We start from the raw sequence: 18,377 nt of genomic DNA, 5'->3' as shown, positions 1-18,377 counted from the left end.
GCATCCAAATGTTGTATGTATTCATATTTTTTTTAAATGACTGGGATGTGGTGATGAACATCCCTGTGTTTGAAGGGTTTCACTCACCCAGGCGTGCACTGCAGGGAGATTGGCTGTTTGCCAGTCAGCCACGTCGCCTGAAGCAATCGCCCCAGGAGGTTTCAGCTTGTGTCTGGACCGGATTGGGTTGAGGTCTGGATGTTGGGTGAAGAGTCTCCGCAGGAGGCCACTGCATGTCCATAGGCCGGATTGGCCGGAGACCCAGATGTTGGGCTGAATGGGTCCCGGTGATGGACGCTGGTGTACTGTCGCGAAGTTCTGAACGCTGGGCTGGGTGGATGCCAGTGTTGTGGTGCGCCACTCACCTCGTGGGCGCGTTGTGCAAATGGGCCCCATCAGACGAGGAACTCCACTCCATCTCTCAGAGATGGATGCTGACACAGTAGGAAGAGCACGGCGTGCTGGATGCACATACTGGCTCGTTGTCGCCACACTATTGTGGCTTCTCATGAGAAGATCCAAGGAAGGAACAGAGACACAGGAGACGTGGTACAGGTACAACCTTCTCTTTATTCTTCTTCTCCCCCAAACCCCCTTTCCTCTTACTCCCCATCACTTTCTATCCTCCTCATACCTCCCTGTCAGCGCCTCCTTCCGACTACAGTCTCTCTTTTAGAACACAACACAGCCGCCCCTTTCTCCTCCGATCTTATTTCCTCTATCTCATTGGGTAGAGTCCATCTCTTTGGGTAGTATCCTGGCGGTCAAGTCACCACTCATCTGTTCTCATACTCTTCTGGCCTGGGAACCTCTAGCCTGCCTGGCTGTTACCATGGAAAATGTATCCATTTAAAGGTGAAAAGCAGGAGGCCCCAGTGGAGCACCAGTGGCAGAGACAGAGTAGGCAGGGGGGTGGCTGTCCACTCTGGCTCCCCCTGATGCCCAGAGCATCCCCCTGCCTCACGTTGGTGCCCTATTATCCACCCCGTCCCCCCGGCACCCAAAGCTTCCTCCGCCACTGTGCAGCACAGGATCTCATAACTTGCACAAAACAAACTGACATTCGTTTTCATTATAGAAGCATACAGGTACTTAGCGATGTTTAACATTTTCCAGCAAAACAACCAAGTGTCACCAAATTAAACATAAGCCCAAACAGAACACAAGAACGCTTACAGCTAGATATATATGTAAATGACACCACTCCCCTCCCATTAAAAACTCTTGTTGGTCCTTTCCCTTTAGGCGTGGCTCAATCCTCATTGCCAACTCAATCGCCCTGTTTGCCATTGTCTGCATGGGCATCTCTAAGCTTGCCACCTCCCCAGAGATGCTGATCATTGGACGTTTTGTGATGGGCCTCTACTGCGGTCTCAGCATGACGCTGGTGCCACTATACATCCAGGAGATCGCACCCACACACCTGCGCGGGGCCTTCTCCACCATGAACCAGCTGGCCTACACCATTGGGATTTTCATTGGACAGGTAAGCAAGCCTCTTCCTCTCTTATGTGGACTCGGATCTGATCTGTTGAACTTATCTCTGGGTGACTTTTGTTCAAATTTAAAATTGTTAAGCTGCTGAGGCAGGCTACCTGTGGTACTCCATTGTAGTATATAAGATCAATGGGGTGGAGCATGAGTGATAGGCCACTGAATTATCCAGAGAAGTCATGTGAAGAATATATTGGATTCCATTGAAGTGGATAGGTCAGTGACATGGTGAATGAGTGTGCTGTTAAAATGTATAGGCTAGCGCATGAGCGTGCCCCCAAAGAAGCATCTAGGTGTATGGCATGGTGAATAATTGCTTCTCTATCAAAGGAATGGTTCGCCCAAAACATTTTATTAGCCAAAAAGATGGGCAATAATAAAAAAAAATATACTGGCACTTTTTTTTTTAAAGTCCCTATGTAAAATTTTGAGCAAATGAAGCTCAAAGGGAAGCACATGGGGGCATCCATTTTGTGAAATGGATGCCCGCCTGTGCTTGCTTTTGCTTTTGCGGTACTAATGAAGGAAAATCCAGCCAGCTGTAGTAAAAAAAAGCTACCACTGGGTGGCTTTTAAATCATTGGTGCCGGGACTCGCAGGACGGAGACTACAGGCAGAAAAGCTGCAGCTGCATCTCGGTAAGTGCTATTTAAAAAAAAAAGCACTATCTGCGTTTTTTTTTCTAAGTTTTCCGGGCTGGAGGAGCCCGGAAAACTTAGAAATAAAATCGCAGCTTTAAAAACGTTGTATTTATGTTTGAGGTAGCTTTTGAAGCTACCGCAAACATAAATACAACGTTATTGTGTTTGAAAACGCTGTGGTTTTTCTTTCTAAGTTTCTTAGGTTCCTCCGAGCTGGAGGAGCCTGAGAAACTTAGAAAGAAAAACAGCAGCGTTATTGAAACACAACCGCGTTGTTTTTCTGCCTGCCGTGGCTATCAATTTGGGTTTCCGGTGCTCCCGGAGCACCGGAGACACAAAGTGAAAGCCAAGGCAGGCAGAAACACAACAACGCGGTTGTCTTTCCATGCCGCAGTGTTTGAGAGCCCCAAATGGGAAAGCAGCTGCAGGCAGAAACACAACGCGGTTGTGTTTCGAAAACGCTGCAGTTTTTCTTTCTAAGTTTCTCAGGCTCCTCCGGCTCCTTCATTCAAACCAATGAAGAAAAAGCCACCCAGTGGCAGCTTTTGTTTACTACAGCTGGCTGGCTTTTCCTTCATTAGTGCCGCAAAAGCAAGCACAGGCAGGCATCCATTTTACAAAATGGATGCCCCCATGTGCTTCCTTTTGTACATTTTGAGCTTCATTTGCTCAAAATTTTACATAGGGACTTAAAAAAAAAAGTGCCAGTATTCTTTTTTTATTATTGCCCATCTTTTTGGCCAATAACATTTTTTGGGCGAACCATTCCTTTAACGTGTATAGGCCATCAAATAAATGTGTCATGAATACATCTTCTAGGCCATGGGCTTAGAGAAAATTAGTGTGTTTCTAATTAAACTGTAGAACCGTAAAATGGTAAATGAGTGTGTTTCTAGCAGGGATGGCTAATACTCACATTCAGTTTATGGATTCTGTGTTGCTTGCCCTTGAAGATGGCTATATGCCAGCTGAATGCATATCAGTACCCACTTTACCCAAATCCCAACTGAGCACCTTTCCCCGATTCCCACCAGTGATCGAACACTAAAAGAATACCCTTTCATTTTGTTGAACCCGCTACTGGCGTTAACAGGGCCAACCAAATGGAAAGCTGCTCCTTGGCCTCCTCCCCTCATCATCTTTTGACGCGAGCCATGTGGATGCACTTAAAGGAGATGTTCTCTCAGGAATTGGATCGGGCGTGTATTTTTGAGCATATATCGATTGATCACAATTACTTTTCCAATTCATCTTACCTTCGATTTTCTGTCATTTAGACATGCGAACTGTACAGGTCGGAAACCGCCGTCTTGTGACAATATTATCCGTTCATCAATCGCCCGGTGGCAGTAAATCATAACACATGCCCCACAAGCTGAAATCAGCAGATGCTAACTTTAAGCTTATGCCCCTCATCACCAGGCCAGTGCACATCTCATTCAAGCATTCCCTGTGCGCAATCAGTGGAAATTTCAAGACACCTCTTTGCTCTATAAATACCAACAAACCCTTTCTGATCAGACAACATTGGAGTTACTGCTGCCTTCATGTCTGTCTATTTCATTCAGAGTCTCCATGACTGCTTTTTGCTCTGTTCAGCTACCTAACAACTATGACTAATAGAACCGAAAAAGGTACTTACACTAGCGCTAATGACCTTTCTCTACAAGCTCTTTCATTTTCAATAATTATTACATAATTGACAAATGCCTTTGCTGAACCTGATTTAAATTGTATATTTACATCAGTTGTTTTTTTTCATGTTCCAATGAGAACTTTCCAACTTTGGGCCTATTCATGTTGTCTTTAACTATGGGTTTTTATAACATGTCTGTTTCTTCTCTTAATAATGTTCTTACACATGTCATATTAAAGTGATACCTCCACGCATTATTTTATCAAATTTACTAAATACTTTTTTTTCCTACACAGTTGATTTTCCACTTCTTCAATCCGCAAAAATTATGGCATCTATTCAACCATACCTTTACAAACTTGAGTATACCAAAGCGGAATGCATGAGAGACAAAGTCTCAGAAAAGATGGTGAATCGAGTGAAAGTCGTAACAATCTCTCACAGGATCCTGATCATCATCGCATTGGGAGACCTTTCCACTTGGTGTATGTGCCATTGATGTGAGGTAATGCCAACTTTGGTGGAGAATAGTTGTTGCTGTGAAAACTCTGGCTGCTTGTCCTACATAGCCGAACAAGAACCTCCAGCACTATGCGTATTCCAGCTGCAAGACTTCCGGCAGCCTGTCTTACAAGATCCGTGTTGAGAATGCTGATGGTACAGAGGCACAAACGTATAGCAACTGTTAGCCCTCATGCTCCTAGCAATGAGTAAGTACTGTGTCGATCTGTTTTATCTGTGCCAACCTTGCACCATAGTTTTTATGTTGTTCTCCTAGCCCATCGTTATATCATGGCTTCACAATATATATTTTGATATATTGATAAATGTACTGTTCTTTGTTCATGCTAAATGATTCCATTTTCTATTTTGAGAGTCAACAATATAATTTTAGTCAATTACAAGCTATGACCAAATGATCTTCCTATCTTCTTTTCAAAAGTGGGTATACATTATCATAATATCTTAACTTCAATAATATTGGACTGTGACTACTTTACTAACAAATTCCTACCAATGCCATATTTTTTCCAAGATAGGCCAAAAAATATGTTATTGTACAAATAGATAGTCTCATGAACAAAAAGTTCTAAAAATGCTACCACCAACGGTTTGAACGCCAAAAGTTCGAACCTTTGGTGGTAGCATTGCAAGTAAGTAAAAAGAAAAAAGACTGGAGGGGCTGCAGGGGTGTCCCCCGCAACACCCCGCTCACTATACTGTGTGTTATAGTGAGCGGGGTGTTGCGGGGGACACCCCCGCAGCACACCCGTAAAAAAAAAAAAAAAACAGGGGCTGCGGGGGTGTCCCCTGCAGCCCCTGTAAAAGAAAAAAAAAGAAAAAGGACCCTGTGGCACTGGTTCCCGATCACGGAAGTGAAAGGCAACCGGCGCCGCAAGGACTCAGCGTGAAGAAAAAGGTAAGTGGGGTTTGTTTATGTTGGGGTTGTGTTGAGGGTGTGGGTGGAGGTTGTGTCGTGGGTATGTACGTGTGTTCGCATGAGAAAGGTGCAAACTTTTGGTGGTTCGGACCTTTCTCATGCAAACTTTCCGGCCGTGGCGCGGTCGGAGCACGTAGATCCAAAATAGATAAATGCAATTTTCGATTCATTCAACAAAACTATTTCTCTATCTTTTACACAGATGGTACAAGCTTGAGGCCTATTGAGCGTTTACTTGATGGATTCATGGCAGACTGGGATTCTGTGTTTGACGTGTCATACCTGCCTGTGTCGTTCAAGCTATCCGTCAATTTCCCAGTGCGTCCGGATAATATACAGGATTTCTAATGACAGTACCACTACCAGATATGTATAATTTGGAGTTTGTATGTACCTTCAAAAATGCAGTTTTTATAAAAATATTTAAATTTCAATAAAAAAGATATGCCTTTCATAATTTGACACCGTTTAATTTCTATTTCAATTTAGTGTATTTAACTTCAAGTTATTAGTTTTCCTAGAAAATTTCAAATTTTTCTCATATGTTCCGAAACAACATACAAGTCACAAACCCTAAAGTCAAAATACCAAATACTCAATACTTGCATTATAAGGGGGATTGCATTTCTTCTTTTTATTATTTCTTTGCATGCTACTTCTTTGTTTCAAGTACTATATATTTCATTTGAGTCTATTTAGGAATACAAAATTCTTTCATTAAATGTTAACAATCATCACACTGAACAGTCATAGGAAATAAAAGAAATGAAGTAATATGATGACGAGTGAATGAAAGTGTTTGTCCTAGTCACCAAGTCTACTAATAAAAGCAGTATGCTATACCAGCAAGAACAAAGGTTAGTCTGACTGCCCTGAGTACGTTTGCAATGTTAATCATACTTTATCATAATCTAGCACAACACTTCTCCCTTATCATTGCATTGTTATCATTTTTTCAATGCCTTTTCATTTGCTTTGGGTTTGGGGCCAGCAGAATGTGAATGTACATCAAAAACAGAAAAAGCTCCCACGCCTATGATAGGTTTAGACACACAATTTGCTGGATATTATTGGGGTAAATGAATGTACAACTCAATGTTTTCTTGCACCTATTGACAATTGGCCACATGGTCAACCCACACCTGATGTCTCCATTTTCCGCTTTGAAGACCCTGTCTCAGCAATCAACATAGCTATGTATCCTTTGACACAGTGCCGGGCCTATTCTGCTTGTGACGTCCAGATCCACCCTCCTCCCTTATCAAAGGAAATTCTGACTTGGGCCATGTGCACTCAATGGGGCTGGGTGGCTGGGCACGAACAAGGTGCCAAATACCATGTACAACTCAAACGGGTCTTGCTTTTAGGGACCACATACCCAGTGTCTCCATACCGGGCACAGCAATCGCCTTTGGATCCAGACCCTGCGGGTGGACCAGTGCGGGAGGATCAACTGAGTGAGGGGTCTTCGGGGAGTGGGACACCTGATGGTGAGATGCAGTATCCCCCTCCCTGTAACACCTTTACCCCATCTTAGCAGATAGGATATTTAGAAACTCTACCACCCCCTTTCCCTACACAAACACTTTCACACAGACAGCCCGCTCTGAGAGAAAACAGACTCACGCCCGGGCATTATACCTGACATGTCTCATTACTATGGTCAGGCAAGGTCAGGCAAATACTGGTAATCACTCACACCTGACTTCCATTAAACCCCCCCCCCATGGATAAAAGGCAGATCACACTCTGAGCAAGGCAAAGCACACAAAGGAAAAGTACTTTCCCCGACGGCAGGTGAACAAAGGAAGGAAGATGGCAAACCAAGAAGGGTACGAAAGGAGGGAAATACCTTTGACCTTTTCAGCGAGAAGCCGTTACTTTCCAGAACCCTTCAGATTAGAAAGCGTGAGGCCAGGAAACCAGACTGAAGAATCCTGTATTTTTTGTTGGAGATACCCAGGGCCCTCCTGCCCAGTTAACCGAGATTGGGAGGAACAGCAGCCACTGTGGTATCGTCCTTGGCTCCAAGAACAACGCAGTGAAGAGAGATCAACAGAGCAGGTAAGTTGGGGATGCCAATGCACGAGCTGCCTGTGTGGAAGTCAAGGTTGCAAGTGACAACATTGAATTAAGAGCGCAAGAACGAAGATTGAAACATGTGTGATGAAAGAAACAAGGTAGACTTAATTGCTGATGAATGCTTGAATATTCAAGCAGAACGACACAATACCAGTGACAGAGTGGTCCAGCACCACAAGGTTTCTCAATCGAAGGTGTCTGCAAGTTATCCAGCCAAGAAGTGGCAGAAACAAAAATAGTAGATTGGCAAGAACATTGTGTGAAGTGAATCGAAGTGGTCCTGCAATGGTGTACGCAAAACCCATCACACTTTCGAAAGTCTACGATTTTTTATATCAAGAGGAAAATGTGGAAAGTAAGATTACATGTTCTGAGCCCGAACGAGGGAGACCAATTGTGAACATTGTGATAAGGGATCTGAGTCCGAATGAGGTAGATCCATGGTCCGATCCTGAATGAGGGAGACCAAATGTGAATATTGTGGTAAAAAGGGGTCCGAGCCTGAAGCAGGGAGACCCATGATGAACACTCGAAGTCAGAACATGTGCATGTGAAAATCCTGATATGAAAGAAACGTTGGTGCTTGTTTGTTACGACAGGATCTCAGCAGTAGGAAACTGTTATTGGGAAAGAGGCTTTGGCAGAAGGCCCTGATAGCTGTGCTTTGAACTGTATCCTCATGCCAGAGAAGCCAGAGTGTGTGTGAAGCTGGAACTGCCACCTCCCCCTGCGCTGAAAACGTGGGGAAGGGAAGCCAACTGCTCATCTGCTCCCGGGATATAGACCGCAACAACATTTCCTGAAGGTAGGGAAAGGGTTGGGCTGGCTGGTGAGATGCAGAGGGGCCCAAATAGATTAAAGAGACACATGCCAATAACCAGATAGGCAGAAAGAGATAGCAAAAGAAATGTAAGAACTGGAGCACACTTTAAGAAATATCCTATGTGGAACAGTACCTAACAGCAGAGTACACCAGGTCTGTTCAATTGGACATTGAGCTAAGCAGGGGCAAAGGGCCTGAAAAGGCAGCACAGCAGGGTCTTGGATCCATATGAAGTCGGGGAAGCCCCGCCAGAACATCACACCAGGTGTCTGGGATGCATACAAAGACGGGCAAGCCCCGCAAAGCAACACACAGAGGTCAAGCACCCACCCAAGTCTGAAGAAGCACATACTCAGTGGACTGGGGCCCAGAGTAAGTCGGGGAGATCCTGAGATTATACAAAGGGGTCTGGGACCCACACAAAAGAGAAGCAAGCTACAGAACAAGTCAAGGAGACCCTGAGACAGCCATGAGGGGTCTGGGATGCACATAAGAGAGAAAGAGTGGTGCAAGAAGATAAAACAAGGGGTTGAGAACCCAATGTCAAAGAAGATACTTTTTCTAGAATTCTTAGATCTACATTCAAGTCTGGCAGGATAGTGAACCAGACATGATGCTACATGTGAGAGTTGGAGAAATAAAAGTGTAAGAGACTCCTCCTGATACTTGGGAACTGTGTTTTGTGATAAGAAGGTCTACAGTTAAGTCTGGCAGTATAGTGAACCAGGTGTGTGTCATGATGCCTGCCTCCAAGGAGCCAAACCAGGCCCGGCACCCTCAGAGACAGACACCATGCATTCAAGGGAAGTCCCAGCAGCCCCAGATGGGGGCCCTTTGGACTCAGTCCTGGCGCCGTTGGCGTCAGGCTCATAGGGGACATCAGTCCTGGCGCCATCGGTGCCAGGCTCATACAGAAGTAGGTTGGGAGTAGTGCTTGGTGTAAACTTACCTGTGCAGACCATGCTGCAACTTCCAAGACTGGAAGGAACTATTTTTCTAGGAACTACTTGATCTCGAGGGTGTGACCGGTGGAGGAATACATATTTCTGGGGGAAGAATACATACCTGGAACTACTTGAAAGGCTATTTAAGCCACACCCAAGCAGCAGACCACGCTTCGCGTTGTTCTGCACTTAGCAGCTGGACTCTCACCGTGCCTACTCCTGCCTTGGTCCTCCATCACACCTGCCAGCATCCTGGAAACACCTAAAGAAGAAAAGGGAAGAGAACAGGTGAAAACAAGAACCTTACCTGATACATCTGCACTCCGGATTCTGCACGCCGACGATCCTGCAAAGAAGGCAAACATTTTAAGCGCGCATCGCCTCGCGCGCAGCACGCTGCATTTCACTCACCTGCATGTGGCGTTTTCGAGTCCTGCGACGTCCATCCGGAGCTTCCACCGCCATCCAGCACCTATTGGAAGGAAGGAGAAAGAGAGGTGAGAAGGGAAACACGAATCTAAGTAGAACTTACCTGTGGTTCAATTCCCTCTCCGCCTTCGGGTTTGTGCCATACCTTCGGCATCTCAGCACCCTGGCCCCTAAGGGGAAAAGAAACAGACATTGTATTAGTGAGAGCATGTGAGAACATTAGCAATACGCTCACTCAAGACTTACCCATTTGCAAGAGAGGCACAGCAGCTCTTTTCGGGTCGGCGCCTTACCTCCGGCATTGCCGTACCCCGGCCCCTATGGGGAAAAAGACATTGGACATTAAAGGAGATACTTAAAACTGCAAAGGAATCCCTCATCGGAATTCTTACCAGAATTTGGCTTCATCCAAATTGCCTGCAGCCCGGAATCTTCTCCAGCACCTGCGAAAGAAAAGAACAGATGAGTGAATATAAACCCAAACTTGCCATAAACATTTGCGGTACGATGGGAATGGACAAACTAGTTTAAATTCATCAATGCAGTGAAGTAACTGGAATCACAACGCGCCCCTGCATCAGAAGCAGGGTGGAGAGCTTGTCATTTTGGTCCCTAAGGTGAGTCTTCGCAGGGAATCCCAAAAGGGTTTCACGGAGGGAGAGAAGAGAAGTGAGAGGTCAGAACATCACCCGCAGACTATTAACCCTTCCTTTTCACACACAGTGGGATATTCCTCCGAGCCAGAAAAGCCAGGTTGGGGAATCCAGTCCAGTCCATCTTCCGGGTCTTACGCATCTCTGCAGAAGAGGTCACAGCAGTCCCAGCCACGCCCGCGCCTCTGTGGGAGCCAGGTGAGCGTTACAGAACGCGAAGCCTACCCATAATTTCCCACCCAGGCGCCATGGAGACTTCCGAGACAGACCAACTGGCCCAATTATTGGGGGAATTACGGGGAGAAGTGCATGCCGCCCGCCAGGAAACTAACGCCCTTAGAAGGGAACTAATCTTATCTAAAGAACAAACTGATGATTTGGCTAAACAGCTTTTGCAGAGTCAGGCAGGACAAACGCCTTTAACCGGCGCCGGGATGAATTCCACTCCGATGGTTTCAACCAACCCGGTGCAAATTAACCTGCCAGGAAATATGCCTCTGGCCCCCCCTGAGCGTTTTACTGGGGATCCCAAGAAATACGCCGTTTTCATGAATCAATGTCGTTTACATTTCATATGCAGACCTGAGGCCTTCCCTAATGACCAAACCAAGGTGGCTTTTGTGCTATCTTATCTCAGCGGCAGTGCTGCCGATTGGTCGATTCCGTTGGTAAATCAAGACGACACAATCCTTCAGGACTTTCAAGGCTTCCAGGCAAGCATGGAAAGATTATTCGCTCGACACGCTCAGGGTGAGGCCTTGGCTAACGAACTTCTGTCCTTGCGGCAAGGAAACCAAGATCTCCTATTTTATATAGCCACATTTAACAGATTGGTCGTAGAGACTGGGTGGCCTGAGAATAAAAGAATTACATTATTCCACCGAGGTCTGCGTGGAGAACTAAAAGACGTTCTTGCTCAAATAGTGAACCCGCCTCAACTCTGCGCAGAATACATTGACTTAGTGGTCCAACTTGATCATAGACTCCAGAATAGAAAAGCGGATCGGTCCAGATTTGAAACCCGAGTTCTGATCAAAACCCACACAAGCCCCAAGGGTACCGACGCTTCAGAGCCAATGCAAATTGGGGGAGTTAAAGGACCACTAACTCAGAAAGAACGAGAAAGAAGAAGCCAAAAACAATTATGTCTTTACTGTGGTGCTTCTGGACACTTCCTGCGGGATTGCCCGGTAAAACCACCTAAGAAGGTGGTTGGAGCCACAGACAGTAATCTTCCAGAACCTGATTCGGGAAACGACCAAGCCCGACAAGCGTAGAGGTCCGCTTGCTGAGCGTGAAGACAGACTCTTTGACCTCGCATTTCATCATGCCTATGGTCCTCATAGATCCAAAACAGCCTCAACGGTTGCACGGAATAAAAGCCTACCTCGACAGTGGGGCTATTGGAAATTATGTTGACCTTGAATTGGCTTCCAGGATTGGTCTCCCTCTCCATCCAAAAACCACCAAGGATGTCATTACCACAGTTGATGGAACCGAAATTGCCTCCGGGCCGGTAACACACTCTACCACGGAAATGACACTGGTTGGCCAAGATGGCCATCAGAAAACCATAGTGTTTGACGTAATCAAGGCTCCACAATTTCAGGTAATCTTAGGGATCCCTTGGTTAGAAACACATAATCCTCGAATTGACTGGCGAGCAAAGAGCATAACCTTCCCTGATTGTGCACAAAAGTGTTATCCAGGAAATCCACAGATGGGTCTAGCCTCAGTAACCTCCACAACAGTACCATTACCTTTTGAGTATCAAGACTTTCAAGACGTCTTCCAAAAGGAACAGGCCAACACCTTACCTCCTCACCGGCCATATGATTGTCAGATCGACCTGGTACCCAATGCTCAACCGCCTTATAGTAGAATCTATGCCCTTACTGAACCGGAGAACCTTCATTTGCGACAGTATTTGGATCAGTACCTTGCCAATGGTTTTATTCGCCCGTCAAAGTCACCTGCTTCCTCAGCTCTATTCGTCGTACCGAAAAAAGAAGGCGACCTTAGAACTTGCATTGACTACCGCGCCTTAAATCAGATAACGGTCAAGAATCGTTATCCTCTGCCCTTGATCCCTGAGCTCCTTGACCAGGTAAAAGATGCTTGTATCTATACTAAGTTAGATTTAAGGGGAGCTTACCACCTGGTGCGTGTCAGAGAAGGCGATGAATGGAAAACTGCCTTCCGCACCAAATATGGACTCTTTGAGTACCAGGTAATGCCTTTCGGGTTGTGCAACGCACCTGCTGCCTTTCAATATTTTATGAATGACGTTTTTCGAGAACTCATCGATGTTTGTGTCATTGTATATATTGACGACATCCTGGTGTACTCCTCCTTGGAATCCGATCACCGAAAACATGTTAGAACTGTCTTGGAGAAACTGCGCCAGCACAAACTGTTTGCAAAACTTGAAAAATGCCTTTTTCATGTTACGGAAGTTGAGTTTCTTGGATTCGTCCAAACACCTAAAGGAGTCCGAATGGACTCACGGAAAGTGGATGCGATCCTCAAATGGCCGTCTCCTAATTCTGTGAAAGGAGTTCAAAGTATGCTAGGTTTTGCCAATTTTTACAGAAGGTTTATCCCGGAATTTTCTCGAGTGGTTCAACCCATCACAGCGCTCCTATGAAAAAACAGACGCTCCGAGTGGTCTAAGGAGGCAGAACAAGCCTTTCAGGAACTAAAAACCAAATTCACCTCCGCACCTGTGTTAAAACATCCTCGTCCGGACCTCCCTTACGTTGTGGAAACCGACGCTTCTAGTTTAGCCATGGGGGCTGTCCTTTCTCAAAGGGATCAAGTTTCAAATCAACTACATCCCGTAGCCTTTTGGTCCAGGAAATTCTCGGCTCCTGAAGTGAACTACGGAATCACAGACAAGGAACTGTTGGCTATTAAGTCAGCTTTCAAAGCTTGGCGTCACTACCTGCTCGGCGCAAGACACACCATTACAGTGATTACAGATCACAGGAACTTGCAATACTTGAAAATGGCCAAAGCTCAATCTTCTCGTCAACTCCGTTGGGCTCTGTTCTTTGCAGAATTTGACTTTATAATCACATATCGCCCGGGTTGCAAGAATGGCAAGGCAGACGCTCTATCTCAAATTGGAATGGGTGACATTGCCTCAAGTCTAGAGCCAGTTCTGATTATTCCCGAACAGAGGATTTTGGGTGTAATCTCTCCTCAAACTATTGAGGATGTTCAAGGTAGAGTTAAATTGCTTTTCGACGCTACAGCTTTACAAGAATGGAGCCAGAAAGGCTCAAACTATTCCATTAATAATGATTTACCCTATTTCCAAGGGCGGTTATTTCTGCCTCACAAGGAAGTGCAAGAACTCGTTATAGCACATTATCATGATACACTAATGGAAGGACACCCGGGCATCGCTAAAACAGAGGAAAAGATCAAACGGCACTTCTGGTGGCCATCCTGGCGAAAGGATATTAAATCCTTTGTGATGACCTGCGGAGTGTGCGCCCAAAATAAAAGTCAGAAGCAAAAACCAGCCGGTCCTTTATGGCCTCTGGACATCCCTCCGGCACCGTGGCACACCTTATCGATGGACTTTATAACTGACCTGCCTCCTAGTCATGGGTATAATACTATCCTGGTGATTGTAGACCTCTTCTCCAAGATGGCTCATTTTATCCCATTGAAGGGGTTGCCTTCAGCCCCCACCTTAGCAAATGAATTTCTTGAAAATGTAGTTCGTTTACATGGCTTCCCATCCATATTGGTTTCTGATCGGGGAAGTCAATTTATTTCTTATTTCTGGAAAAGGTGTTGCCAAATGGCCCAAGTTGATGTGCGATTATCCACCAGCCACCATCCTCAGACCGATGGTCAAACCGAAAGAACAAACCAGACCCCGGAACAGTATCTGCGGTGTATGTTACCTCAATCTGAGGGTAATTGGAAGGACATTCTATGGATTGCCGAGTACACGTACAACAATTCTGTGCATTCTGGAACGGGTCAGACTCCTTTCTATACCCTATTCGGCCATCATCCCAGGACTTCGGACCTTGAATCCCCTCAAAGCCTTGAAATGCTTGCCGTGGATCATTTACATGCCACAATAACCCAAGCCTTCAAGGAAGCAAAGACTCATTTACAACAAGCCAAAGAAAGGTACAAGGAAAATGCAGATTTACATCGAAGTAAAGTACCTCCTTACAAAGTAGGAGACCAAGTGTGGCTTGCAACTAGACATTTACCGCTTAAAGGTCCACGAACTTTTAACCCAAGATATATAGGGCCTTATCCAATCAAAGCTATCATTAACCGGTAGCCTTCAAACTCGATCTGTCACCTAATATGCAAATCCATCCCGTTTTTCACGTATCACTGTTGAAACCAGTACCACCCGGAACCAGGTTATGCAAACCACTAGAACCAATTCCAATAGATGGTGAATTGGAATTCGAAGTTAAGGACAAATTGGATTCTAAGATGTCCAAGTCAAAACTCTTTTATCTGATTGATTGGAAAGGATATGGACCTCAGGAAAGATCTTGGGAACCAAGTGAGAATGTACATGCACCTCGACTAATACGGAATTTTCACCGGAAGTTCCCAAATAAACTGAGGCCTCCAGGTTGGACACCCTTGGAAGGGGCCTTGGGGGGAGGTACTGTCATGATGCCTGCCTCCAAGGAGCCAAACCAGGCCCGGCACCCTCAGAGACAGACACCATGCATTCAAGGGAAGTCCCAGCAGCCCCAGAAGGGGGCCCTTTGGACTCAGTCCTGGCGCTGTTGGCGTCAGGCTCATAGGGGACATCAGTCCTGGCGCCATCGCCGCCAGGCTCATACAGAAGTAAGTTGGGAGTAGTGCTTGGTGTAAACTTACCTGTGCAGACCATGCTGCAACTTCCAAGACTGGAAGGAACTATTTTTCTAGGGACTACTTGATCTCTAGGGTGTGACCGGTGGAGGAATACATATTTCTGGGGGAAGAATACATACCTGGAACTACTTGAAAGGCTATTTAAGCCACACCCAAGCAGCAGACCACGCTTCGCGTTGTTCTGCACTTAGCAGCTGAACGCTCACCGTGCCTGCTCCTGCCTTGGTCCTCCATCACGCCTGCCAGCATCCTGGAAACACCTAAAGAAGAAAAGGGAAGAGAACAGGTGAAAACAAGAACCTTACCTGATACATCTGCACTCCGGATTCTGCACGCCGACGATCCTGCAAAGAAGGCAAACATTTTAAACGCGCACCGCGTCGTGCGCAGCACGCTGCATTTCACTCACCTGCATGTGGCGTTTTCGAGTCCTGCGACGTCCATCCGGAGCTTCCACCACCATCCAGCACCTATTGGAAGGAAGAAGAAAGAGAGGTGAGAAGGGAAACACGAATCTACGTAGAACTTACCTGTGGTTCAATTCCCTCTCCGCCTTTGGGTTTGTGCCATACCTTCGGCATCTCAGCACCCCGGCCCCTAAGGGGAAAAGAAACAGACATTGTATTAGTGAGAGCATGTGAGAACATTAGCAATACGCTCACTCAAGACTTACCCATTTGCAAGAGAGACACAGCAGCTCTTTTCGGGTCGGCGCCTTACCTCCGGCATTGCCGTACCCCGGCCCCTATGGGGAAAAAGACATTGGACATTAAAGGAGATACTTAAAACTGCAAAGGAATCTCTCATCGGAATTCTTACCAGAATTTGTCTTCATCCAAATTGCCTGCAGCCCGGAATCTTCTCCAGCACCTGCGAAAGAAAAGAACAGATGAGTGAATATAAACCCAAACTTGCCATAAACATTTGCGGTACGACGGGAATGGACAAACTAGTTTAAACTCATGAATCCAGTGAAGTAACTGGAATCACAACGCGCCCCTGCATCAGAAGCAGGATGGAGAGCTCGTCATTTTGGTCCCTAAGGTGAGTCTTCGCAGGGAATCCCAAAAGGGTTTCACGGAGGGAGAGAAGGGAAGTGGGAGGTCGGAACATCACCCGCAGACTATTAACCCTTCCTTTTCACACACAGTGGGATATTCCTCCGAGCCAGAAAAGCCAGGTTGGGGAATCCAGTCCAGTCCATCTTCCGGGTCTTACGCATCTCTGCAGAAGAGGTCACAGCAGTCCCAGCCACGCCCGGGCCTCCGTGGGAGCCAGGTGAGCGTTACAGTGTGATGCTACATTTGTGAGCTGGAAAAGGTACAGGGAAAGAGACTCCCCCCTGCAACTTGGGAACTGTGTTTTGTGATAAGAAGACCTACAGTGAAGTCTGGTCGGATAGTGCACTGACTTGATACTACGTTTGTGAACTGGAGAAAAGAACAAGGCACACTTGAGAACAGTGTTTTGTATATGTTAGGAAGAGCATTTAAGATCCAGAACTTATTTGTTAAAGAATCACTCGTGTTTTCTCATCAAGAACTTAACATTTGAATCTGTATCTGGAATGACAGGAGCCTCCTTCTGTATCAAGAAGACACCCAGTTTTTCCTTAGTTAGTCTAGAGTGTAAGGGATGGAAATAGGTTTGGACACAGGAGGGTGGACATTTTACTTTACTGGACATCCTGACAGAGTCCTTAGTATTTTTGTTGAGGTAGGGCAACCCCTCATAGAAATAGGGCAAGATAGGTTTGTCCTTCTCTTTTGCCTTTATTAAATAAAAGTCTTTGGCAACAAACATGCCACCACTGTGTCAGACAGTTTCTGCACCCTTACATACGTTGTCAGAGTGGGATCTGACCTGGCTGACCCAAACCCGGGAATCCTAAAGTTTTTCCAAATTTAGTGACAGGGCCTCCAACCCCTCAGTGGCCACTTCAGAGTGAATTGGGTTTGACTTATCCAGTAGTGAAGATCCAATTATAGAACCAGGGGAAAGACAAATGATATCTACTGGTCTAGTCTTGTCAGCTCCCAAGGGTGCCTACATTAGTTTACGTCTAAGTGGGGGTTAGCTTGGAAATATGATTTGGATGTACTAGCTGGGGTGCTGGACCCCCATTATAGGGTAGATGTTAGAATCCTCCTGCAATAATTGCACAAGGGATATTAGAAAAGGCAGTATTCCCTGACTTACTTGAAGTCCCTGACTAAGATCAAACCGATAGAGGGGAAAAAGGATTTGGTGAAGAGGACATAAGAGAGGAACACGAAACTGAAACATCCACCCCACGGACAGAGGCTGAAGAAATTGAAATCATGCCAGATCTCGCCTTTGCTCAGCGCAATGATCACATATTAGCCAAGGCCTTCCAGAATGTGGTATTCGAAGAAGAAGGAATGAAGAGAGATGCTCCCTTCTTTTTCCTCAAACAGGGTTTACTGTATAGGGTAGACACAACCCTGGAAGGTGTTGTACGATCCCAAATTGCAGTCCTCGTAGGGTAGTCTTGGAGATTGCACGTGCACACAGTACCTTGGGACACTTAGGGGCAGATAAGACCCAAGGGCAGGTGGTGAGTATATTCTGGCCTAGAACCTTTGCCAAGATAAAATATTTTGTTGCAACCTGTTCACTGTGCCAGAAGACAACCCAACACCTTCCCCCTGCCCCCTTCAGCCATTAGTCATCAAGGATATACCTTTCTCCTGCATAGGGGTATATATTGTAGGCTCCTCTCAAACCATCCCGGTTTGGAAATAAATACATGCTAGTCATTCTAGATTATAAAATCCTCTACCCAAAGATTTCCCAATGCGCAAAAGCTCAACCGAGCACATTTTAAAACATCTCATCTCCTTCTTATCCCGCGTAGGTTCCCCTAGAGAAATCCTCACAGATCAAGGGGTCAATTTCATAAGCAAACTGATGGCTGAGGTGAAAGAGATCCTTCAGATTAGGATGTTCCGCATGTCGGTAAATCATACCCAGACACCGGACTCATTGAGTGTTTTAATAAGACCATGAAAACGGTCCTCAGAAAGCTTGTGCTTGGATAGTGTGAGTGGTCAGTAATGTGAGGCGGACAACTGCCTGTACATTTCTCAAAATATGCCATTTTATTAAAGAAATTATATAAAGAAATTTTACAGAGGAATTCCCTACCTAGTCTAGAGGCTAAGGGTACATTGTCTAGCATGGGTAAACTGGCCCTCAGACTAAACAACAAACATACAAAGGAAATGATATAGCAACACAATATAATAAATATCAACACAATATTTGAATGTCCTTCTCCGGTCCTGGGTAAAATCCCTTCCCCAGGATTCAAAGTCAACTCCAAAATGTTCAACCAAAGA

The 18,377-nt window shown here is 45.7% G+C and overlaps 1 protein-coding gene across 1 annotated transcript in view; it reads left to right on the top strand.

Annotated features, from left to right (window-relative positions):
- Nucleotides 1-18,377, top strand: part of LOC138580223 (solute carrier family 2, facilitated glucose transporter member 1-like) — a 307,891-nt gene that overhangs the window by 175,163 nt on the left and 114,351 nt on the right. The window contains exon 5 of the mRNA XM_069650586.1: nt 1,246-1,486. Coding sequence (XP_069506687.1) covers nt 1,246-1,486 — 241 coding nt within the window. The remainder of the gene's footprint in view (nt 1-1,245; nt 1,487-18,377) is intronic.

The sequence above is a fragment of the Ambystoma mexicanum genome, chromosome 3p (genome assembly GCF_040938575.1).
Source record: "Ambystoma mexicanum isolate Mex_15411 chromosome 3p, UKY_AmexF1_1, whole genome shotgun sequence".
In the NCBI taxonomy this organism is placed as follows: domain Eukaryota; kingdom Metazoa; phylum Chordata; class Amphibia; order Caudata; family Ambystomatidae; genus Ambystoma; species Ambystoma mexicanum.
This window is presented reverse-complemented; position numbering and strand designations above follow the sequence as displayed.